This window comes from Molothrus ater, chromosome 1, assembly GCF_012460135.2.
Source record: "Molothrus ater isolate BHLD 08-10-18 breed brown headed cowbird chromosome 1, BPBGC_Mater_1.1, whole genome shotgun sequence".
Taxonomy (NCBI): Eukaryota; Metazoa; Chordata; class Aves; order Passeriformes; family Icteridae; genus Molothrus; species Molothrus ater.
Window position 1 is genome coordinate 91,227,691 of NC_050478.2, and position 25,962 is coordinate 91,253,652.

Genomic DNA, 25,962 nt, shown 5'->3' on the forward strand with positions numbered 1-25,962 from the left:
ACCTGCAGAGTCTCTGTGCAGTGCCACTCATTTAGTTTCAGTAAGTGTTATAACAGGTAATTAGATGAAACAACCGAACTCTTACCAAAACAAGATAATTTGAGTACAAAGAGTGAACTCACTGTCATACAGTATCATAGATGGTGTAAATAAAACTGTCCAGGGCTGATGTTTCATCCTCACTGCAGAGGATACTCTATGTGCTGCTTGGTGACATGGAAATATGACTGTTATACTGAAAAACTGAAGAACTTTCAAGAGTAACTCAACACAAATCATGAGATTATAGAGAATTATTTGAGGGAAGAATGGCTCCAAAATAGCAAATTTAAAAATCAGCATGGTTTTCCATCTATGATGGATTGACGTAAGGGGTTTTGTCTGTATAAATTAGCTATATAAGAGCCAAGACTTGAACTTGGAACTCTTTGAAAAATCAAGGTACTATTTTATAGTTTGTAAATTCTACACTTTTTCTACCTCATAAATTGTGCCTCAAAAACTTCTGGTGAAATTCTTCTGCCTGTGCAATTTCAGTTCTGCCTCATTCATCCTGGCTGCTGAATTAGACAGCGGTTCAATCGTTTTTGACCATGTAGTTAGGATGATGTTGTGCATAAGTAGTCATCATTATGAGTGCTGCAGAGTAGCCAGAGCTAAAAGCCACACCTAGGGACTGCAAAGAACATTGTCCCAGAGGGAGAGACAGCAGCAGAGCCTGGCAATTTTCCCTCCCTCCCCTAGCCACCCCAGTGAAGTACAGGGTCCTGCTCAATGCAGTGAAGGAATTAGCTTGTTGATATTTTTGTGGAGTCTCAAGCACTGAATATTTCCCTCAGGTGTTTCCTTGTCCTGCATGCTACTGCTTAACCTGCTTTCTGATACTCTGAGGTGTTGCTGCATTTTCCTGGTGACTACCAGGCGTGGTGGGGCTACAGCTTCACCACATTTGTGTTGAGCTGCTTTGGTTAAAATGTTATTCAGGAGTTACAGAGGGGAGAGGAATTTTGTTTCCCTAAACAGTGCACAGAAAAGCAAGCTTTTTCTCTATTTTGAGTCTATTTTCCATAGCACAGCTGTTAAGTCCCAAAGGACACAGCAGGAGCCATTTCCCCAATTTGAGTCAACCCTTAGCCTGTGAGAGAGGGGAGGGATCCTGCTCCAGGGCACTTCTAAAATGCATCTCAGCTGCTCCTGGGCTAAGGAAGAAGCTGTGATAGAGGGAGCAGAAATCCCTGTAGATGTGGTTCAGAAAACATTTGGATAAGTAGTTGTTATGAATCATTAATATTAAGCATACTTTCCCTTAAAACCTAAGTAGTGGCATCTGACTCATTGGGCTCATGAATTTCTGTAGCTATTCCTGCAAATAGCATGTACGTGGATGGAAGGAAGGAAGGAAAATGTAACTACCTTGCCAATTATTTCTTTTCATGTTTGTGTGCTACATTTGGTCATTTGGGGTTTTAAAGATCTGGGCACTTTAGTCTTCTGGTTTCTTATGCTGCACCAGTGAGTAAATGTCAGCTGTTAGAATGTTCAGGCAACTAAAGATGCAGCTAAGCACCGAGAATATTGATTGAATTTTGCAATTTATTATTTAGTATGTACTTAAACCTAATCATACAGTGATGTATTTCTGGTTGAAATACAATGAAGTATTTCCCCAGAAAAGTGGATGATGATTTTTATGTATATCCTGATAATCATGTTGTGCATCTTATATGTTTATAGCATGTCTTAGACAAGGATTTTGATCAATTGGTAAGCTGGCCAAAGGCTCACCCAGTGATGACTGATAAAAATGTGATAATTAAAAGAACTCCATAATAATTATAAAATAAACCTGGAATATCTTAAGTGTTGCCCACTTACAAATATCAAACTGCATATCTCTCTGCTGTAAGTTGAAGGAACATGTAAAGTGAAACCAAATGTTTAAAAATTGCAGAATATATTTTCTCTACTTATACTCTAAAATATCAGGTGCAGAATAGCTGTCACTTATATTTTATTTCTGAAAAATATTTTTCCTGAGGCTTTCAAACTGCTCATACTGGTCTTTCTGTTAAGCTCTGATTAAGCAAAGTGCTTAGAAACACAGAGAATATTAAGAATGAGTATTCCAAATGGGCTGGTGAAGGTCTGTATTGAATCAAATCTTTAAAGAGTACATTCCTTGTTTTGCAAAGAATCATTTCCCTTATAGAGTTAATGTTTAGTATCCCCTCTTTGTGGAACTGTTTTACAATAACTCAAATGTTAGCTGTGAGAGAGACTAAACTTTGTTATACAAAATGTGATATTATACAAGTTTGAATGTGAATATTATACAAGTTTTAATGTGCATCTCAGTGAAATTAAAGGCATGTCAGGCTTAGGTTTTTCAACAAAGGCATGCCATCGCCTGGGGGCTTGTCATGGCTCAAAATCTAGTCTGTGACATGCTTTTCACTTCTCTGAGTGACAGGCGAGGCAGTGCTACCTCCAAAATATAACGTGCTAAGGCTTCTGCAGACTGCATGTATTTTATGATCTTAACTTATAACAGAATCATAGAATATCCTGAATTCAAATGGAGATAATAAAAATGAAGTTAGTGTTTTAACTTTAGGTTGGCTTTGTTCTTAGAGGTCTGCAAACCATGGACTCCTCTCAGTTAGTCACAAAATGCAGCTGTGTGTGATGCACCACCCAATGCACCACGGCAGCCTTATTTTCTCTTGTGTCTTTCATACTGACTGCATTTCCACAAAGCTTGGCAACTCCTGGCAGTCCATAGGTGAGAGGAGCCAGGAAAGAACTTGCTCCAAATGCCCTGTGTGTTCCTAGTATAATCTCATTCAGCAGCCAATCTCATATAAGAAAGGGAACAAGTGAAAAAAATTCTGAAACTCAGCAATTCCTTTGTGTTTTAATAAGACTTTTAAGAAAGGAAAAGAGGGATGGCTTTCTCTGTCAAAGTATTATTATTATTTTCTCAATTTGAAAAAAATATTATCATGATAATAATATTTAGTCACTATTACATTCATAAGATTTATTTGTTGTTCCACTGTTATTTCACTTATAACAATGAGAAAAGTTACTTTGAAAAACCACAATCTTTTAGGGAAATGCAACTTTAGGTTCATGTCCTTTTACCTTTTGTTCATCGGCAGCCAAAATAAATACATTCAGAAATCGGACATCACTGTCTGACTTAGACACTAGTTGTAGTTATCAAATGTGGATGCTTTGCTCTGCAGATGCTGTGGTGCACAGCCTTGAAGCCCTCCCCCTCCCAGGATATTCACCTTGCTATCTTCTCTACAATTTCTCCTCCACTCCAGGATGGCACTATCTTTTGTTCTCATATCTGTAGCTGTAAAAAATCCTGCTGGTCATGACCAAAACTTGAAATCTTTATTAAAAATATATTTCTCCCTCCTAGTCGTTGTGCTGTGATTTAATCTGCAACTCCTGCTACAGTTCTTTACCTTTGCAGTTCCTAAATGAAAAAGCTTTTTTGTCTGCTGATTGCCTCCTTCAAACATTTGTGACAATATCTCCTTTTACTTGTTCTTCAGCCACTCCGTATAGATGGCAAGGTCCTAATCCTCTCCAGGAAGTTAATCCCTATGTACTTAATTTGATTTAAATTCCTCCACCAATGCATATGTTAAGAAGTTATGTGGCAGCGAGCAGGCCATTGGTTTAAATACTGTGATCTGAGAGAGGAAATAGTATTTGACATGTATGATGTTGGCAAAAGATGCTTTTGTGTTGTGGCTTTCTGAATTTTCCTTCATTAATTCACATCTTTCTGTAGTGGCAGTGTTTGTGCGTGATAGGAGCTTTCTCAATGTAAGTTATTCCAGAGCTTACTCCAGACAGATGGGGCAGTTTTGCTTATCTCACTATTTTCCCTCTTTGCCTTTAGTTTGAAGATTAGTTTGTTCAGATCTACCTTACTATGTGGTAAACACTGGCTATTTTCCTGTCCTAATTTCCACATTCCTGAAGCCTGCATGTTGTTTTCACCTTAATCTTGTAATTAACTGCAGGAGGGTAGTACTGATGCAGGTGAGTACAGCTGGCCCCTTTCCCAGCCTTCCTTGGTGCAGTCTTTTTGCAGACAGGGTAACAAGGATGCCTTTACAGACGGAGTATTTCCAGTTTGTTGGTCTATAATGTTTAAAAAGGCAAGACTTTCAAGTGATTCTCATATTTGCTGTATAGTGCTTCTAAAATACACAGTAATTAGCATGCATTTGTACTCACTGATGGCAGGCTTTTAACACTAAAAATATGAAATATTTCTTTAAAAGTTGGATGTTTCAAAATTCTCCCCAAAACTAGAATTTTTTTTCACATTTTAAAGTTCTGCATGTACCCGCATAAGGAAACTGTAAATTTGCTTTGGTTTTTTTTTTTTTTAAAGTGTGGATGAAGTGGAAACCACTTTTAAAAATTCTCCAAACCACAGAAGAGGTTATCAGGCATTATAAGGCAACAGGAGAAGGGTGGAAGCTTGTTCCTACCAGTTATGTAGAAAAGCTGAAAAAACATTGAACGCTTCATCTAGGAAGTTGTTGACAAACACTGTTTTCATGATCTGTTTGAAAAAACCTGACCTGATTTCACTGTAGAGAAAGGTTAAATGAAGTTTAAAGATGACATCATTTGCAAGCCACCAATTTTTGAAGTCCATATATCCCCATCCTGCTAAAAAAGGTGAAAACAAGAAAAATGAAAAACAGATGGTGCTCTTTGCTTTAGCAGAAGCGGTCATAACTCTCTTCAGATTAGCCATCCAGGATATGGTAGAAGAAAAGATGATTCATCTTAAAAAATGGTGTCATGCTCTTATCTCAGGGCTGCTTTTCAGCTGTCCCCCATTTTGTCTTGCTGATTCTTTTTCGATTCTGTAATACCAGCTAACCCACCCTGCTGAGCAGCCAACTGAGCTCTGATGGGAACTGGGAGTTGAGAGTAATTTCTCCCTTGCCGCTCATGGGGCTCTTTCTTGTTGTAGAGCTGGAGTAACCCAGGAGCAGTGGGCTTGGGCTGGTTTGTGTGACCCAGGGTACTGCAGCGCGTGGAGGCAGCACTTGAGTCAAGCCTGCTCCAGAACAAGCACCAATTCCCACTCTGTCTGAAGACAGACTCTGTGATAGCCTCTAACAGTAGCTGCGTGGTGCTGAGAGGGCCCTGTGTGAAGGTCAGGCACAGCAATCAGAGCTATGTTGTGGAGCATGTTTGAAGTGTAGCCAGCACATTTCAATTTGAATGCATTTTCTTACTGAGTGCATATTCTTATAGCTGCTATCTGATCTGCATGATCTTTCTTTTCAGTGAGTGGTGTTTCATGCAGTGTGTCTGAATGAAAAACTTCTGTTTGCTGCACACTGAAATGAGCAGCCAGTTTTGGCAAAACGCGAGAGCTTTTTCTGGATCTGATGCTTGCTGAAGTTTTGCAGTGTTTGTAGGTTAAATGGGAAAAGGAGAGATAACACCAGACTGTAACTCTGTTGAATGTACTTTGCTCTGAGGAAATCTGTGGTTTATTTCAAATGTTCAGCAACAGTATTTTTGTTCAGTTGATTTTCTGTTTACATCATCAGGTAAAAGAGATAAGAAGCAGGAAACAAAATGTAAATTGGGAAGGGCTTCCTACAACAGCATCCTTAGTTCATTACAGGGAAGGCTAAATTTATGGCACTTTAACATATCTCACTCATAAACATCATGCTGAGATATACCAAATTTATTTGACTGCATACAGTGACCAAACAATCGTGATTTTACCTAATACACATAGAAACAGAAAGGTCAATTTTAGTGTAACTAATACCTGTTGGGAAGAAGAGAATTAGGAGAAAGTTTGCAGGATTTGATGTACAGAAAATTTAAAAATAAAACTCCAGTAGGAGGTTTTGCATTTAAAGAATATTTGTTTTTCCTACCATAGGTTTCATAGATAAATTTGAAACTAAAGATGGTTCATCTCATGCTATAATTGGAGTTATTCTTTAGGGAAAACATTTCTGATAAAATGAAAATTTTAGAGAAAAATCCTGTAATACTAAAAGAGCATAATAGTTCCTAGAACATATTTGAAGTGCTGGGCTACTAGACAATCACAACATGGAATTTGCAATTATTTCATTAAATATAAACAATCAACATGGATAATACTTTGTCCACCATTTCCCTGTTCTGCACCTGTAAGTAATATTCAGTATATCTGTGATGTGTGGCAAATTGGTTTTCACACACTTTATCTTACAATTTTAAAATAGGGAATATTTTATACTCACCTGACCATCCTTTTCACTCATGAGGAAACAAAGAGTTATCATAGTGCTCTACAGCATGTAATATAGTAAGTTGTATACAGTATATTGTATACATGTATACAGTAAATTGTATAAATTAAGCACATTGAATAAAGACAGAAGCTGCCTTATGCTTAAATTGCAGTGGGAATATTAGCCCCATGTGAAATGCATGATGTTTGGACAAAAAGATTACAATGGCCTCTGATATCCAAAACAGAAAGTCTTATCCTTCTTGCTTCAGTTAGTAGGAAAGTTTATTTTGCTTAGCTGTCATCAAGAATATTTAGTCCATCATTTTCAATGGGGAAATTCCATTAATAAAAACTTGGTGGAGTGAGAAGTGACTCAACTTATAGGAATAAATCTTAAAGACGTTCAGGGGCTCAGAAAATCTCTAAATTATGGTCTTTATTAATAAAGTAGTACATTTTCTGGATAAAAATAACCATCATTTGGATACATTTTGACAAGAAAAAAAAGATGAATGCTTTCTTGAGACAGAAATTTGTATTAATTATACTTCACTGATGTCAGTAGAAGACTTCAGATATTTTCTATGATGCTGTTGATCAAATACTGGTTAGAACGACTGGAGACATGAATTTTCTCTCCAGACACCACCTTTAAATAGGATATTTAATAGGAGGATATCTTCTGTGGGTTAGATATAAAAAGGTTTGCAACTAGGAGCAACTTTATCTCTGGATCAACTACTCCCTGTGTGCACTACATGGGGAGCAAAAAAAGTTCATTCTTTAAAATGTAAGAGTACAAACAAGAGTACAAAAGTACCGTGTCTCTTTTCAAGAGTATGAAGATACCCTGGCAGAAAAGAGTACGGACACTGTGTCTTTGTCTGTCAGACAGACTCTGTCCACCCCAGGAGATAAGTCAGAGAGTGCTGGAAATTGTTCCTGGCTTCCAGCCACAAAAATTACTGTCAGGGGTTAGTAAGCAAAATCCCTTTTCTGAACACATTGAGTCAAAAAAGTCACATCAGCAGCAGTAAGCATCTCACCTCTTGTGCTCCTGTATATCCCCCCTGCCACATTGCAGAGGGAAGATTTCTGATGAGAAAAAGAAGAGTGAGATAGATGAATGCCTCCCTGCCTCTAAGGGTTACCAATGCACCTTATGTGGTGGATAGCAATAGAAGAGAGAGAAATAAGATTGAAAAACAATGCTGCATAAATTCCTTTATCTTATGTGGACAGTAACACAGTCCAGTAGTACCACCTGATACCCAGATCTGCATTGAAACTTCCCAGTCATTTCCTACGAGTACTTCTGCAGAGGGTAAAGATTTTTCTGATACCATGAGACACAGCAATATGGCTCTTCCAAGGAAGTTGACTTGGCTTATAGGCTTCACAAAAATAGTCTGGAATAAGTGTATCTTCCTTATATGAGTATTCTGAGTTTTTGAAAACAACATAATTTATATGCTAATAAGGTTTCCATTATTGCAATGATTGCTTTCTTGTCCATTAATTACGTATGCTTTGATCAGTCAGCATTAGTGCTGTGCATAAAATAGCTTTACAAATATTTAATAAATGGGTTCACAATATTAGTGTTTTTAAAGATAGCTATTGCTACAAATTAAGAAATTCCTTTTCCAGCTTAGAATATGAAGATAAATATGGTCTAATTTGAGAAGCAATTGTTAGCTGTTTTGCATTTATTAATTCCTTTTATGAGTGATAGAAAGAGAGTAGAATCTCCTTTTAAGTGCTATATCCTCATTCTAGCTGGGATTCAACATTGTCATATCACTGCAATATAGTGAAAAACATCATAAATATTCATTGAATGCCAGTGGCAGAGAAGGAAATACTTTCTTATTCTAATACCACTTTCATTTAAGATAGATGAAATAAAAGGCTTCTCATTAGTTATTTTGGGACATTTAATACTCTATAGACATACCATACACTTGGCCAATTAGCATAGATGATTGATGACAAGAATTCAAAAATAGAAGTAACTGATTTTTAAGGGCAGCTGTGAGTACAGGGTTTGCTGCTCTTGTACAGAGCAATGCAGTTTGTCTGAGTATTAAAAAGAAATTTAGTCCCATTCCATTCAGTGTGAGTGTGTTGACCAAGATAAGGAAAAGGTTATGATACTAGAGATAGCCAGAGAAAATAATGGAATCTGTCATTTGTCTTCCTTCGGGCTGTTTAGATTTTATTGCTGTCTCTCCAAGAAGCCAAGCATCTGATGCTGGAATGCTTTAATTACAGAGGTGTCAGCGTGAGCTTCAACCCACAGTGCTTATTTGGAACTTGTAGTGTTGGATCTTTTGTAGGAAAGTGAAGAGTACTGCATCTTTAAGCAATGGTTTCTTTGTTTTCCAGTGAGATCTCTTCCAAGTTTAAGGCCTCCTAGATCTTGGAGGTTTGATCTCTTAAACTGATAAGAAGGCTTTTGAGTATGAGGCAACCTTCTCTTTCAATGGGAATAGAAAATCAGGCAAAGCAATGTCTGGGCCTCTGTGCTTTCCTTGAAAAATCTAAGCTTAAAATCGGTTCAGCAGCCCCGCAGAACAGTTTTAGGACTTCCTTCAGCACAAGCTGAGTTGCTGCCAACAGTGTTCTCAGTGGATTTACCCTGGCATCAGCTTGCTCAGTTGCTAGTGCACTGCTGAGGCTCAAACAGGAGTTCAGCCCAGCTCAGTATGATTCAGGGGAGTGGGACTGGGAAAGGAGAGAGTTAAATGAAAGCTCACCTTGTATTCAAATGAGTCCTGTCCTTTCTGAATGTAAATTTGGGGAATTAGTGTAGGTTTGTGTATGTTATTGTCTAAAGTGTGCAGTTATGAGTTGGTAAAGATTATCTCCTCTTTTGAGCGGTATTCTGCCACCCTCAGCCTTTTGATAGACGCACACACACATTTTTTTAAATCAAAATTTAAATATCAGTATTTTAAATATTAAAAATTGTTCTTACAGTTTCAAAAGAAAAAAATATTTTCCTTTCAAGTAGAATATTTTTAAAGTCTGAAAACTGATATTAGCCTTTTTTCCATGGGAAAAATGTATGCAGGTTTTTTTCTTAATTTCCAGCCTTCTTTGTATGTTTTTTAAAATTTATTATTTTTTTCTTTTCATTGCAACTAAGTAAGGGATATACAAATTTCAAATTTTCTTATGTATTAAGTAAATGAATTGTGTTATTCTGCCGAATTATCAGAGGAGAGCATTAATCTGTCTACTTTAGGAATACCAGAGGCATTTAAAGAGAGCATAGGTGGGCATAGGTGGGCATAGGTGTCTGAGGTTCAGAGAACTGCAGCCCAGAATGGTTCCCCTCCAGTCTCACTTTCAGGACACTGAAATTCAATCCCTGCCTCCATTCTGGAACAGGAAGTTCCAATACACTTTGTGCATGAGGGAGACGTTTCAGACTGGCCAGGTAAAAATCTTCCTCCTATATAAAAGCAACTTTTGTGGTGGAAAAATAACTCAACTGTGTTTTATTCCTCTCCTGTTGCAGCTCTGAGAATACCTAGTATGCTGAGAGGAGAACTACTTGTTCTCTGCACAAATATCATTTAAAAAAAGAACAGGGGAATCTCCTTCAAATAATACTGTGAGCCAAAATGTAAGCATATGGCCAATAATAAGAGGAACCTGAAAGCAAGAGGAAAACTTAAAATGATAAGAAGATTCAGGTTCACAAGAAGTCTTCTGATGGAAATATTGGAAGTAAAAAAGGCTCCCCATACTGAGTTTTATAACTCCAGGAGCTTAGATATTAATATAGGCCCATGAAATGCATCGATGGGTAGTAATTCCCTAATTCCCTTCCAGTTCCAAATTTACTCTCTCTGATTCTCTCTGCACTTCTCTTGAAGCAAGAACTGAGAGCAGTACCTTAAAAATAAGTGCAAATCTTTTTTTATTTTCTTTATTTTTTAGGGAGTATTTTAGGGGTTGGAATTCTCTTTTGTATTTGTTTGGTTTTGTACTTGGTTTTTGGGGGTTTAGGGGGTTCTTTGGTTGGTTGGTTGGTTTTTAGTTTGGTTGTTGTTTTGGTGGGGGTTTTTTGGGTTTTTTTGGGTTTTTTGAGGGGGTTTTTGGTTAGTTTTTTTGTGATTTTTTGTTTGTGGGGTTTTTTGTGGGTTTTTGTTTGGTTTTTTGTTTGTTTTTGTTTGTTTGGTTTGTTTGCTTGTTGGGTTTTTTTTTTCTGTTGGGTTATTTTTGGTTTTTTGAGTTTTTTTGTTTGGTTGGGGTTTTTTTGTGTTTTTTGTTTGTTTCTTTGTTTGTTTGGGTTTTTGGGGGGGTTTTGTTTGGTTTTTTTTTTTTGTCCAGGAAAAGCTTAGTGGTGTCTGAGCTGAGAAAGGAAATTCCCTAGACTAAGCTTGCTAGTCTGGGAATCTGCTTGTACTTTTAGACCGACACCAATCTTGTTTTCCTATATAGATTTATCAGTTTGCTTACCTGAATGCATCTGAATTAGTCTGCATGGCATGGTATAGATAACCTCCTGGGTGTGGAAATGCTGTGGGAGCATGGGTAGGAAGAAGATGTCTAGTCTGTAGCTATTTCATAGCATTAGCTGGACTTTAAACACTACCTTGAGTTAGAAGAAAGCCAAAATCAGGACTCACTTTTCATTAACTTGCTTTTATACTAATTTCCACAAATTAGCTGGTGTGACTTAGGGGGTAACAAGAGGATAAAATCTGTTGTCTTGTTTTCATCTCCACCATCATGTCCATAGGGAATCCTGAAGAGTTTTCAAGTCGTATATTTCCTTGAAAAATACACTTTATCTAATAAATGACTAGGTGTATCTCAGAGTTTTAATATGGCATTGATTTTAGTTTTAGGCAGAGATTGTATTTAAAACAACAAAGTATTTCATAAAAGTTTTTAACAGCATCCGTCACAGTAGGAAGATATTTAAGTATCAGTAAGCCTTAACTTTAATGTTCTGAAAGTGTAGGAAGAGTGATCCCAAAGGAATGCTGTGATTCTAAGCATCACCTTATGGAGTCTGAAGAGAGCTACACCTTTGGGATCTGTGACCTGTGCCAGCTGGAAAGCTGCTATGTTGTCTAGGATCTGATGGTATATGGTACAGATCACTCAGAAACCAAACCAAGCCTCTTCAGCATCTTTGGACCTGAGTGTTTTACAAAGAACCTTCCATCTTTCCTCACCAAAACTGCTACATGCAGAGATATAGAGAATCTTTAAAGAATAGAAAATCTTTAAAGTGTCAAAATTTTGCCAGTTATATCTTAGTGACTCTCTGCAAGTTGTTGGCACAGGTTAGAATGGCCTGAAGGATTAAAATGGACAATGAAAAGGGCTGAATTTGATTTTATTAAGAATATGCTGGTTAGATCTCCTTCATGCCACTGCCAAGCCTGTTCAAATCTCTGTGCTCAGCAATGCTAATGCTCTTCTCTGCAGATTTCAGTCAGAATTTGATGCTGATGAAAGCATCACCTGGAGCAATGCAGTGCTGAAGAAAGGGAAGAGGATGAAACTTCTACTTCATTATCATCAAACATAACTCTCTTCAGAAGTCCTTTCTGATAGCAATATTGACGTAATCTGAAATTTTAAAGAAAAGTAAATCTGAGAGTCCCAGGATTGGAAATAACTTAGGCTAGGCTTTCTGGCTTTACAGAAATAGACATCTTCAATGTCATAACAATACTGGCAATTGTCAAGTAAAGCCAAAACTGCAACTGGGCTAAATTAAAAGGTTGTTAGAAGCTTGCTGTAAATTTAGATGAACAAAAATTGTTGTTTCATTCTGAAATGAAAAATGGGCCCGTTTCAGCGATGATTACTGGGAAATGTATTAGAAAGCCAATGTCCTGGACAGTCAGTTCCCATGTGCTTTGAACTGTCTTAGTTGATTTGCCAAAGAAAAGTTTAAAATACTCTAATCACTAGAAACATTTTATAAATATTGGATTAAACAGTTCCTATGTAAGAATTTGGGTTCCTATGTAAGACCTTGAACTGTGTAAAAAGAGAGAAAATCAGTGTTAGTGTTCTAGATCTGGATAGCTGCTCACTACAAAAAAACCCACCTTTTAGCTTACTTTTAGTCTTCCCTGGTCAGCATCAGTTTACATTCTACCTGCCGGGGAATTTTCGGATGTAAAGAAGCCATGTAACATGAAATGAGTCTGCTATCACAGTCTTTTCACTACCCAGTATGGAAAATCATCCACAACTGACAGGTGTACATACTTAGATTTGTTAAGCTGTCTGGTATATGTAAAATTTTTAATTCCCCTTTCCTATTAAAGCAGTTTTGAATTAAAGTTGCTCACTTAGAAAGATAATAGTCTGAAGATACTGTGCTCAGCACTTGCACGTGGGTAATGCCAGTGTGTTCTACTTTGCACATGAAACCCTTGTTAATCACAGAGGCTGCCTGCTCTTTAGAAAAAACAGAGTAAACAAAGTATTCTCCTGTGTCCAGCCAGTGTGACAGAGCTTGGGCAGGAGGTGCACAGAGAGGAGACAGTGGGTCCTGCAGTCATTTGGGTCATCATCAGAACAAATGAAATACAGCCTGTGCGGTTCTGCTCTCTTCTGAGATTAATGTAGTTTAAAGAAAATGGAAGAAATTACTTCAGAACATCATATGAAATTGCACTGTTGAAGAGATGGAACTGCTGCTTAATGCAGTGTCCTTAAAAGGCTTTTCGCTATCTTTTCTGAATCATTCTTGCAAAAGCAGTAGGAAAAAACCCCATGGTGGTGGAAGATAACATGCTGTTACCCTGTTTCTACAGACACACAAAGCTAGAAACTGAAATCATCAGGAACTCAACCTCATAAGAACAATCCTGAACATCATCTCAGCAGTTCATATTTACTCTTTTATACACAATGGGAAGGGCTTGAGTTCCTAGTCCCAGTGCTTCAGACTGTTTCCTTTTCTCTTGCCACCCTGAAAGACAGGTTGTTTACATCAATGATTTTATACACTTCTGGAAGAGATTGAGTGAAGAGAAAAGGAATTACATTTCTCATGCTTCAGAGGCCAACCATAGATCAGGAAATTGGCTAAATACCAACAGTCAGCGCTGTTATATATCATATTTATCACCAAACTTGAAAGCATTTGTTGCACACTGTTCCAGGGCCTGTCATTTTGTTTCTGAAGTACTCAGAAAAAAACTTGCAAAATACCTTCTCAAGTATATATGTTTCATTTCAATTTCTTTCCTGCTATGCTTTTAAATCTAAGACCACTAATGATGTCCAACATAGAGCTTACCTGATCACTGACAGAGATGACTCGCAAAAAACTCTGTCACTGGGTAAAAAATGATATGGCCATAAAGAATAAAAGAGCATCTAACTGCTTTGCCTTTTGCTGGCCATGAGCCCAGCTGAATATGTAAAAGCACATTAATGAGTAACAAAGCATAAAGGCTTTGTCTTTCTTCACCTGCAATGGCCAGCAGGTGTGATACTGTTTGATGCATGATTCCCTGGCTAGCATCCTTTTCTCCCCTCTTTTAGCTGCTTATGAATTGCTGGTACCTTGTCAGGGACATTATTCCCTTAATCTTGCTTCTGTGTGTAAACGTAGTGCTCAGATGTTCATAAATGATGCCTTTGCTTGCTGTGCTGAAAGAAATGCTATGATTGTGCTGTCTCATTTCAGCATAGCTGTGTAAAATTGTTTAGATGCATCTAAATGCTAATCTAATGGAGCAGCTTAGTCTGGGCTTATGTCATTGTGCTGCCAACAGCACACTTTTATTCAGTGACAACTGATGATACAGAATTCTGATGAGATGGAGGAAAGAAATTCTGTCTGTTCCTCTTCTGGTTCCTTCACTTACCTGAAAAAAAAGACCAAAAAAAAGAGTTGAAGTTCTGCCTAATATATGGTAAAGATCAGCTAGCAAAATATTAGTAAGAAATAGAGGCACCCTTCTGCAGAGCAATAGCATCTGTGTTTCAGTTATGCCTTTGTCAGGAAATAAATAAAATTGTAACAGGGGCTTAGAGAGGGGAGATAGACAAAATAAAAAAAAAAAATCCCCTCTCCTTGGAAGAAGAGGCTGAATGGACTGGAACTCATTATTAAGAAGGGAGTGTAGTGGCAGCATGATGAAACCATGTTGGTAAGGCTTCCAGTACTTTGTATTTCCACACAGTCCTAGATTGAGGATTTATGTGAATGATAAGGACATAAAGATGCTATACTTAATTTGAAACTGTAGGTGTTGATCTTCAGTTCCCATTTCTTCCAGCCCAGCTGTGGAATAGGACTCATTGCTGTCATGATATTAGGAGATGCACCATAGCTTTTTTTTTTTTAGAAAACTTGGTTTTGGGAAATGATTTTAATTCAAGATAGTCTAAAGAAATTTTTTTATATATCAGGATTTTTTTTTTTAATTTTGAGAAACCCTATTACTTATTCTGTAGGCATTCAAGGTAGACAAATACCAAAGAAGAACACAGTGGGCAATGCCACAGACCACTTGAATTAGCTAATGCTAACAAAGATCTTGGCAAATATGAGACACAAAGCCCACCTTTTTTATTAAAATTTTTTATTAAAATATTTTTGTCCAGAACAGGTTTTGCCATGGAGGAGAAAAAAAAAAAGGAACTTAGATGTCTCTCTTCTGTGTTCTTTATTTTCAAATTGCCTCTGATGTGAATCTGTGCATCTGCTTATCCCATACTTCATTCATATGAGTGCAGTTTCTGTAGCCTACTTAAAAATCATTAATATTTCCTGATCTCTGACCTGTCTCTGAGATATAATTTTCCTTTTACCTGTCTGACTTCCAAGAGCTCACAGCAGCTACATAAGAATATATGAAGTGTCACATGAGATCCATAGAGTAGGTCACATACCAGTCCTCTGTTTCTAAATAAAAAAAAAAAAAAAAATCCTCACTCAATGCAAATTTCAGAAGGTCATTATCTGCTCTGCAAAGGAATAATGTGGAAAACATCACTGAAGTTTCTGTGTTAGGCCAAAGTCCTAACAGATGAGTGCCTCCGCCAAAGTCCTAATAGATGAGCGCCTCCTAGTTCCAGTGTTAAGGGATTTGATGAATGCCAATTCTTCATTCTTCTTTTCCATCACTGTCATGATTACCAGGTTGTTTTTTCTCAGCAATTCGCTTCCAACAATTTATCTTCCTTCTTCCACACTGTTTTTCTCCATAACCAGTGTTTTTGTGTGTGGGAAACTACTTTGTTTGTGGGTATGTTTTTTAAACATATGCATAGCATTGCTATGGTGCAGATTGATACTCAATGTATGGAAGTAAGCCTGCTCATTTTTTTCCTGCTATTTCATGCCTGCTCTGTCATGGCTAGAACAAAAGTTCCTGTTTAGATGAGAATGCTGGTACTCCTTCATTTAGAAAATGTTAGCCAAGACCAGGTTTTTAGCTATGCTTCACCCTGCTCTTGGAGCTGCTCTGCTGCTCTCCAGACAACAGGGTTCAGTTACCCAAAGCTTTTTGAAAATGTCATACGAGAGAAAACAGGAAGGGAAAAGACATCCCAATGGATTGTAAACTGTTTCAGATTTTAGTCCTTATTCTTGAAAATTTTGAAGGAAACAACTATTCTGGAAATAGACTCAAGGCCTGAAAAGCAGCAGTCACTGAGTCTGCTTTGATCAAATGTTCTAGAAACATTTTATCCACAACACTCTAAAGATATAAAATCATGGACTGAGAAGCATTGTTGATTTGATGGAGCATTTTAATTTTCATCACCCTCTGCCTTCTGCTCTCCTCTCATTTATCCAAAGATATTTATCCCACAGGGAATTACACCTTCACTGCTGTCTCCCTGGTACCCTCTCTTGCACTCTGCTTACCTCTTCTGTGTTTAGCTCTTTGTCTGCAGCTGAATGAGTGATGTAACTAGGTTGAAACCAGAAGAGTTGTGCACAAGCTGCCCTCAGCTGGAAGCTTGCTGTTTTGTTTCAGAAGTGAGGTTACACTTGCAGAGCTAAAAGCCTATTAGGTAGAATAAATGATATTCCCTTTCCCTATAAATACCACTGTCTTGGACATGAAGTTTGGAGGGTGGAAGAGGCTAAGAATTCCAGTGTAGCTCTTCACTGCCCACAAGTTGCAGAACCAAGAGCCACAGAATCCCAGCTTGCTGCTTTGTGTGTGTCAGGGAAGGTGTGTCAGAAGCTAAGGAGTCCTGAATGAGTAAATTGGTTGCAACACATGAGTAGCAGGCTGTGTGGATTGCATGTAAACATAGAAAGACTTATAAAAGGATCTGAGCTAACAGAGAGTGTCTTGCTCCCTTCCTCCTACCTCCTTCTGTTAGTACCTGCATCCTTTCAAGGCTCCTTTGTGCTGGCTCTGGTTCAGTAATTCAGAAACAACATATCGCCCACTTGTCAAAGCAATAAAAAAACAAAACAAAAAAACCCCAACGAAACAAACAAACAAAAACCCTCAAAAAACAAAACCAAAACAAACCACTGAATGTATTTTGCTGGTTTAGCAGGCCACTACAGCTCACACAGGGGCCTGATGAATGCTGAGCTACCATCAGGTAGGTGTAGAGCTGTAGAGCTAGGGGCAATGTGAGAGGCCAGTAAGCTGCCCTCTGGGTGCTGGCAAATTCTTAGGTTTCCTATCCTGGGATGCTTCACCCTCCTTGGCTGGTACTTTTATTGGACTTAGACCCAATTTCCAAAAAGGAAACTACAAGTTCAGAAGTACACCTTGATTTCAGCAGATGTCACAGAACTTCAAGTAACAAAACTAATTTCATATACTATATAAATATATAAAAATATATGAGATTATGTAAAATATTACTTCAGTTGTCATAGTTATATTACTGCTTTTCAGGTGTTTCTGCATGCATTTATTTAGATTGTTTATTTGATATCAGATATCTCACTCAAGTACCCCAAAAGTGAATGAGCTAACTTTTTTTTGGGAAAATACTGATGGTCACTTTTGGAGTTGCTTGACTGTGTAGTCTCAGATGTTTCATGAAAAGCCACAGGCTTTAAATACTATTATATGAGGAGATGACTTGTCTATAGGGCAGAGTAGCCCAGATTTCTGGACTGAGTGAAGTGGAGCTGAAGCAATGTCCTGAAATGTACTGGCCCATCAGAAAACACTCAGGGCACAGAAGTTCTGTGGTATTTGACTGTCTTGCATCCAGCTGTGTTATTTCTGTCAACGTTCTCATGGTCTTTCTTCTGATGGAGGAGTATTTGTGCTGTTAATTTAGCTTGAATGTATGTTTATGACATTTCAAACCAGCAATAAGATAACAAGTATAGGCTAGGTAAATGATAAACAGTTGAATAAATAGTTGTTAGATGCCATGTGGTGGAAGACTGCTGAAGGAGGAAGTAAACATGGTCTAAAGCAGACATTTCTTGTAGGAATAGTACTGAAAATTATTAAGTAAATACTATGCACTTATTTCTCTGTTTACTAAATTTGAGATAGTTTGCAGGAGAAAATACACAATAAATTAAATGATGGTCAAAGTGCAGACCTGGCCCTGGCCCTGAGAGCAGTTAACAAACTTATGAACTCTGGTTTGATTGAAGAAGACAAAGACAACTAAAGATACTAATGAAAAAATGTGCTGGCTGTGGATTTCAGTGTATGAAGAATAAAAGAATTCTAACTTTGGCATGGGCCTCTGTCCAGGGCTGAATAATAATACTGTCAAGGATAATGCAAAGAAAATTGTAATAAATACTAGTGCTCAATTCCTCAAAAAGAGCTGATGACATGTTCATAACATAGCAAAGAGACCTGCTTTTTAACCACCAGGAAAAAAATAGAGAAGCATAATATACAGTTCCTTCCAAGTGGAGACAAATGACTGCTGGAAAGACAGGGGAAGTCCCATGTGTCAGAAATAAATCCAGTGTTGGCTAATAATTTGTAAGTGTGAATGGATGATGTGGATTTCTTATTCTAACCACAAATAAAGGACTAATGACTTAAGATAAAAGGGAAAGACTACATCCAAGGAGGGTAAAAATGTCTTTTTATTAAGGGAGTGAAACAGTTACTTTGTATAACAAAGTACACAAATCAATATTAGGGTTTGTGAAACAGAGCACAAAGAAGATGATGGCATTCAGAAGAAATAGGGAGATGATGTCCTTGTATGTGGCAAGGGTGAGATTGATTGAAACATTGCTCTTGAAATGTTTGATCCAATCTGGTTTTCATCATTTGTAAAGGACATTCAAGCGTTTTAGGGAAAAAAAAAAAAGACAAACAATTACGAGGGAAGCAGGTCAGAGATGTATCAAAAAGCAAACAAAAACCTAAAAAATATCTACAGCATAAGCTTTTATATTTCTGTTGTTCAAGTTACCTAACTTGTACTGTGAGACTAGTATGGTTATACTTATGGGTAGTAGTACATTTAAGAAAACTAAATAAAGTACCCCTGTACAAGGTTGTATGATGAGTTATGCAGCTGCAGTGAATCCCAAATACAGGGATGTATTTGAGCCAAAAAAAATTGAAATTCTATGTGCCGTGGTGGTTGTACACAGCAGCAGCAATATCCAGGGCAGGCAGACTGTGCCAGACTGAGCTCATTCAGCTCCTTTTCCACCTTCTGCTCACATCTCTGTCTGTTGGACTCCAAGCCACAAACTTTCTATTTCCTTCCCATCAACTTTTCAAGGGTCATTGCTTGGGTGAAGATGCCTGTACACAGCTCAAAGTTGTGCAGATCAGCTGGGCAGATTCTATTTACTCTGGCATTCAATTTTACACTAGTAAAGAAAAAACAATGTAGAGGGTAGATTGAAGAAAATAAAATAGGCACCAAGACACCAGTGTGGTTTCTGTTGGTCTCCATTGGGATGACCTGTGTGTAATGGAAGAGGAAAGTTTTGCTAAGTTACTATTTAATTTATAGTAAAATATGGGGTTTGTTTTAGGTGCAAGTTATTCACTTGTGCAGTTGATTTAAATGATTGTTCAGGACTGAGGTCTTATTTTACATCTCTTGAAGTAAAATTTTTTCCTGATCAAGAAATATTTTTTGAATATGATGATCATGTTCTGAAGAAGCTAGTATCAACATTGCTTCAATTATTTTCTTTAAATCTATACAATCACTGGTCCTTTTGATAATCAATATGTAAATATGCCTGTGTAATGTCACAAAAACACAGTGGGAGGTAAAAGAGGATTTTATGTGTTGCTATGTTCACGTGGATTTCATAAGATCTAGGTTTTATGTTGGGTCACACCATAAACTGCAGTTTGTACTGGCACATGTGCTGGAGTGTGTGGTAAGGTAAAAAGAAAGGCCAAATAGTGCTAAGACTGGCTTTTGGAATGTCACATCTTAATGTGTGTAGTAGTGATATCTATTATTCAAACATCCGCCACTTTAAATAAAGAAAAAAACACTTTTAGTAATTTATGAATCTCAAGTGTAAAGAAGACAATTCTCCAGCTAAATCTTATGGTGTGTTATATCTCAGTAACAAAGAAACGGCTTGATGTGAGCTCTGGAACATCATCAGATTATAGTTCATTTCTCATTACATAAATCAGCACATAATTCCTGAAGACAGCTTTATGAAACACTGATTGGCTTATTTCTTACTAGCATTACTATAGTTTATAAAATTAGATTCAACATTTTATTTTCTATTTGTATCACTTTTGCTTCAAACTTAATTATCTTTTTTTTAATAAAATAGCCAGAAGATTGGGGGTTTTGCTTCTTAAAGTTTAGCACAATGTGGCTTACACTTGTTTAAGGTTTCTTCTATTTATCAAAAGGAAATGGTGTTTTCTGGCTTGCAGAAAATGGTGGGGAGTTGAGTGTGGATCCCTTCAGTGCATCCCTTCAGTGACCAGAAAGGGCTACCCAAAAAGTAATAGTCTGGTACAGAGAAATGAGCTGTGACCTCATAGGTTTACCATTTGGTTTCTTTTACTCTGATGTCTGCCAAAACAAAGATTTACGGAGATGGTGTTAATAAGCCAAACCAGGGATGAAGTAGAACAGCAATCTATCTTGACAGCATTCAGCTCTCCACTATAGGTTCAAAATATTAAAAATACTTATCATAAATGAATGAAACCCTCTTCTTTCATACTCACTTACTACATAGATGAACTAAGGAGGAAATTTAACAAGATCTTTTCTTAATTTAATCCAGATAGATGGGTTAAAAGATGGGAGTAATTTCCTAGGGATATGTGAGGAGATTTTAGCATTACATGACCATTATATTGAGAAGTATAGCACCACAAATGGTAGTACTGACTTAAAGACATCACAATTAAAATGAATACTAGGACACACATGTTGGTATAGTACAAAACTAAGCCATAGGAGCTAGTATCCATAATCTAGTAGGATAAGTATATAAGACAAGATAAAAAAGCTTCTGGAGCCATTTGGAGAACTGTATGATGGATGAATGAAGTGGAAAACTATTTTCTTGTGTGATCTTTGAAGGTTTTTGCATCTCCTTCATAAAGCAAACAGTGAGAATCAATTGTTTGCATATATCTTATCATCTGAAATTCAGTAAGTTACTGGCTTTATTGTGCTTCCATATCCTTGAAATGAAAAGTGGGTGGTAACACTGGGCAATTTTCAAAGGCCACTTGAAATCCGTAGAAGAGAAGGCTTTAAGGAGGTGTTCTTGAGTTATTTTGAATCTATTTGAATCTTCCATCTTCAGATTTTAAACATTGCTTTGGTAATTTTAATAGTCAATGGAAAATTAAAATGGTAATGTTAAACTATATTATGAGAGATTTATAAAACTTTTAAGGTGTTTATTTATTTTATTTAGGGTGATGTTGTTTTCAAAAATGGAGAGAGGATGGGAACCATCAAATTTACGCAATTCCAAGGTAAGTTACAAACAATTTTCATTACATTATGTATGCAGTTTCAAACTTTTGTGTCAGTTGCATTTGTTTCACAATGTCTTAATTATGTACAATTATTTTGAAAAGGAACTTCTTGGAAGATGCAGAAAGGAACCTAATAAGTGTTTATTACCTGTTTAAAATGTGGTGTTCTGAACCTTGAATGCTGTGAGGTATTTCCAGGATTTTTTCTCGATTACAATCCCCATATTTATAGAAAGTACTGATCTATAGCAACCTGTACCTATTTAAAAAACCCTACTGGTCAGCAAAGTATCCACTTCTTAATGCAGTTGTTTGTTTAAAACCAATGTGAATTGGAATTTAAAAAGGATTTTTGTTGTTAAGCTCTTTCAAGTTAGTTTTTGCGCTCTCTGAAGACTCACTTTTGACATTCTGCAACTGCTTGCTAAAAGTTGCTTCAGGAGTCAGTCCCTCAGCGAGCAGAGGACACAAACTGCTGACCCCATCCCTTGGAGGCAACATGCTCCACAGCACAACTCACCAAGCCTGCTGCATCCTCTCAGCCTGCAGGGAATGGTCTCAGCAGCAGAGACCGCAAATGGAGCCGCAGGGATTTGTCAGGGGCCATTTGCAGCCAGGATGAAGCACTTGCTGGGAGAGGTTTCTGCAGAAATGGTGATTCATGTTGTACTTGCTTCTGCAGTTTATAGAATGCAATTCATGTGGTTTTTTTCCCAGGCTGAGGCTGAGATAAAACAGGAGATGATTGCGTTTGCATGTCTCGTGAGGGTAGTCGTAAGCTGGCAAATTCTTTTCATACAATGCATGAGAGAGAAGCTTGCTCTCCCTTTGTTTTCAGGAGAGCTCTTTAAACATAATCCTGCTGACCAAGTTACAAAGGCTCGTTCTTTAAACAGAAATTGTCTGATGTATGCACATTATTATTAATGAACAGCAATGCACTCAAGGGGTTCTGTTGTTACTCATTCTGAATTACTGAAGCAATCTTCTGAATTGCTCTTGCCCTCACAGCAGTAAGTGATGCTATTAACTCATGCTCCCGGAAGCATTTCAACCCGCCAAAACTTTGCAGACATAGTAATGTAATTTAGGAATTCTTGCTCAATACTAATGATGAATATTGGTTGCTTCCTCTTCTTCCTCCCTCCTGCCCCCATTTTTTTCCATAATAGTGGTGTTTACAGCCACATGAAAGAATCATGAGAAAATTTTTACAAGAGGTGTTATTCCTCAAGAAGTCTGGAGGAGCTCTAATGCATTTTGCCTAAGGTAGCTACATGCACCCTCCTAGAACATCTAAGTGAGGAGGAAGTTTGGCATGTTCCCGCTGCACATTAAGGATGTGATTTTGGATCATGGGGAGGTGCAATATATGTCATCTGAACTAATCCAGAAGAGCAGTAGAAGTCCAGGATAGCTGATTTTATATTGATTTTTATCTCCAACCATTCAAACTGAGGTTCTTTACAATATTTTCAGTTTCATATCAAATACTATTTAACACCAATGGTTTTATCATCAGCTGAAATATTGTTAGATCAGTAAAAACACAGGAGACAGCCACCCCTTTAAAATCCCTTGCATTTCAAAATTACTATTTCAGAAGTGATTCAGGCACATACTCGGTATTTTGATCATCAGATAAAGGTTTCCAATTAACCCACAGGAAAAAAAAACCCTCAGGCATCCTGTGGAGAAATGCCAGAGAAGGGCTGGATATCTACTCATGCAAGCAATAGTCGGTCAACACATCTTAAGGCTCATCTCAAGTTTTGTTTAGTTTCTCACCCATTTTGGAAATAAAGAGAATGTGCAAAAATGTATGAGAAATTGAAATAAGGAACAGTATAACAATACAGATGAAAGCTTCCCTTTTTTTAACTACAAATGATAGTCTAAATATTATCAAGGATTTTTCTGTTCTTCTTTTATTGGTATTAGTTTTGTTCAAAGCTTTTATATTCACTATTAGTGGTATAATTGTAGACATTATTAATTTGTTCAAAAGAATCCTTTATTGGTTAGGAAACTTTCTGAAACATTCTCATTAACATTTAATAATTCTTGGACTATTGGGAAAGTTCTTAGTAATCTAAAGAAGTTAATTAAGTCCAGTGCTTAAAATGGTAAATGGGGTTTTCCTTTGTAGTTATAGCTATTAGGAGTGATCAAACATGAGACAGATATACAACTCATTGGTTAAAGGGTTTTTTTTAAGAAAACAATAGAAATCATGATGATTTCAAGGAAAAAAGACCACATCAAAGATGCCTTGTAAATGCTTTTGTAAGATTAGTTGTAATTATGAATATAGCTTATATTAAATGTATTAATAGCTTATTATCCAAACATAATTATTAGGAATGTCCGGTGTTAGTGTTCCATACTTCAAGAGTCCTTTTTTCATCTACAAAGCTTTATAATTTCTTTAACAATTTAAATGAAACTTGTCAGTTGGTCACAGTTGAAATAATTCAATGCAGAAAAATATAGGAGATAAATAGGTAATCATGTATCACAATATGGCCAAAACCTCTGTTCCTCATTTGCTTGGGTAGAAAAATCAGCAGGGCAGTCTCAGGAGCTAAATTTTCTGTTCTTTGCTGGAAACTTTTGTTTTAATGAGAGTATCTGCAAACATTTTGGCTATGGAAAAAGCAGACAAGCGCATCTGCCAGAGGCAAGGGAAAATCAGCCTGTGAGGGTTCAAGGGGTAACTGCAGTAGAGCTGATGTAGTGTGATAAAATTCTGAATAGCTGGTTTAATTTTGGATCTAGATACAGTTTTTCCCAAACTCAGGCTAGTGATGCATCTTTTTCAGCTTCTGTGCAGTCTGTTACTTTTGCAAGTGGTCAAACAGATGGTGCCAGAGATAGCTGTGACCAAACTGCTTGCTGCTGTATAGATCATGAATACCTCCCAGGAATTATTTAGTATGCAACAGAGAATACAAAGCATATGCAATAGCATTTTCTCCTCCTACCTTACTGGTAAATAAAGTGCAGAGTGTTAGTTTAGCTGAGATATCCAATTGATGTTTGAAGTTGACATCCTTCTGAATGAATGGCAAGTTTTCCATGGGTGCAATTTAAGAACTCTTCTCATAGTCAGACACATAATTGAAGTAGGTGGTCAAAACCTTTTGTCTAGTGAGAGCTGAAAAAGTGTCCTGACAACTTTTGTGGGCGTATCAGGGAGCAAGGAGGGCAGTAACAAAGCTGAGATTGTAGATTGCTCTCATGTGGGAGGCTTCAAGAAGAGATCTATACCTGTCCTTCAAAATATTTCACATTGGCAGATCCTTTCTGATTAATCTTACTGGGGCCTAGAAGGCACCTTACTTTTAGTCAGACTCCTATTTCTGTCAGGCATTAAACAAAAGCTGAGATCTGTGTTGGAATAGGTTAAAGAGGAAAATCAAAGAATTTTAAATAAATACAAATTAAATGTGCAGAAATTGTGCTTTGTGTAGATAAGAACGAAAGTCTGTGGTACTGTGTATTGGAAAAAACTTTAAGGAAGTGGGTTATCACCTGCTGTGTCTTTCTGGAAAGGATTCAAGTGTTTCAACTCATTTAGCCAGGTAATGTGGTGTGCCATTTGTTTGTGTTGAAAGCTGATCTGCACACCAAGCAAGAGGGAGACCGGGACTTGTCAAGTGTAAAACCTTTGGTCTTCTCAGAAAAAGCCTTACTGCACTTCTGCAGTGAAAGCCCCAGATATTCTTCTCTGAGTTTAATCAAAAGAAGTGGATCAATAAATGTTTACTCTACAGTGAATAGGAAGGTATGCAAGAGCCCAGGATTGCTTTCCTGGATCCTCAGTTCATCTATAACTTCTTCTCCAGGGGTGTCAATCCAACCCTGGAAAAGTTTCTTTCTATTATTCTAAATACATTCCAGCATACTCTTAACTACTGTGGGTTCTTGCTTCCACAAAGACTCATATAAATAATGAGAATAATTGCCTTTGAATATTTTTTTTTAATATTTAACATCTGTCCAATATATATCCCAAAGAACCTGCGGAATTTTTTTTCTGTGATAATGTTGAAGGATAATTGTCCAATGAATAGAAAATATTTAGCAAGAACTCTGAAAACTCAGCACGCACACACACACATATATGTATACATATATATGGAAACTGTGGTGTCAAATATCCAGAATCAGTGGATTCATATTTCACAGCTTCTGCAAAAACTTAAAAAGTCAGAATAAAATTTCCTTATAAATATTAAGATCTTTAAGATTAAGGAATACCTTCAGATATCTAGACATGAATTTAGGAAAAAAAGTATATAAAGAAATTCAGAATTCTGTTGTTTGAGCAATTTTTTAGTGATTAATGATCAATAAATAATTGCTAGTGTCATGTAACGAGTAATAAACACATAAGTTAAACAATGGACTGTTTATCCTGGGCAGAGGATTCTGAGCTGGACCATTCTGGAAAAGATCACCATATAATAAAAAACTATAATTTTTCAAGCAAAACAGCAAATTGCTGAACACACATCCTAACAGGAGGTCTTGACTGTAGTCACATGAATGTGTGATTTGTTGACGTCTTGCTGGACCATATCCATTCCATTTTTATCTCCATATGAGCAGTGTAATTTTATTGCAACTGTCCATACCTTAGTGACCAGTGTTTTTTTATCTCAGTAATAAATTCACAGAATCATAAAATGGTCTGGGTTAAAAGGGACTCTAAAGAACATCTAGCTACAATCCCCATGCCATCCATCTTCCACTAGC

The 25,962-nt window shown here is 37.1% G+C and overlaps 1 protein-coding gene across 2 annotated transcripts in view; it reads left to right on the forward strand.

Annotated features, from left to right (window-relative positions):
• GABBR2 (gamma-aminobutyric acid type B receptor subunit 2) overlaps positions 1–25,962 on the forward strand; it is a 456,950-nt gene that overhangs the window by 240,348 nt on the left and 190,640 nt on the right. For both annotated transcript variants that reach the window (XM_036399440.2, XM_036399448.2), the window contains exon 9: positions 21,138–21,198. In XM_036399440.2, coding sequence (XP_036255333.1) covers positions 21,138–21,198 — 61 coding nt within the window. The remainder of the gene's footprint in view (positions 1–21,137; positions 21,199–25,962) is intronic.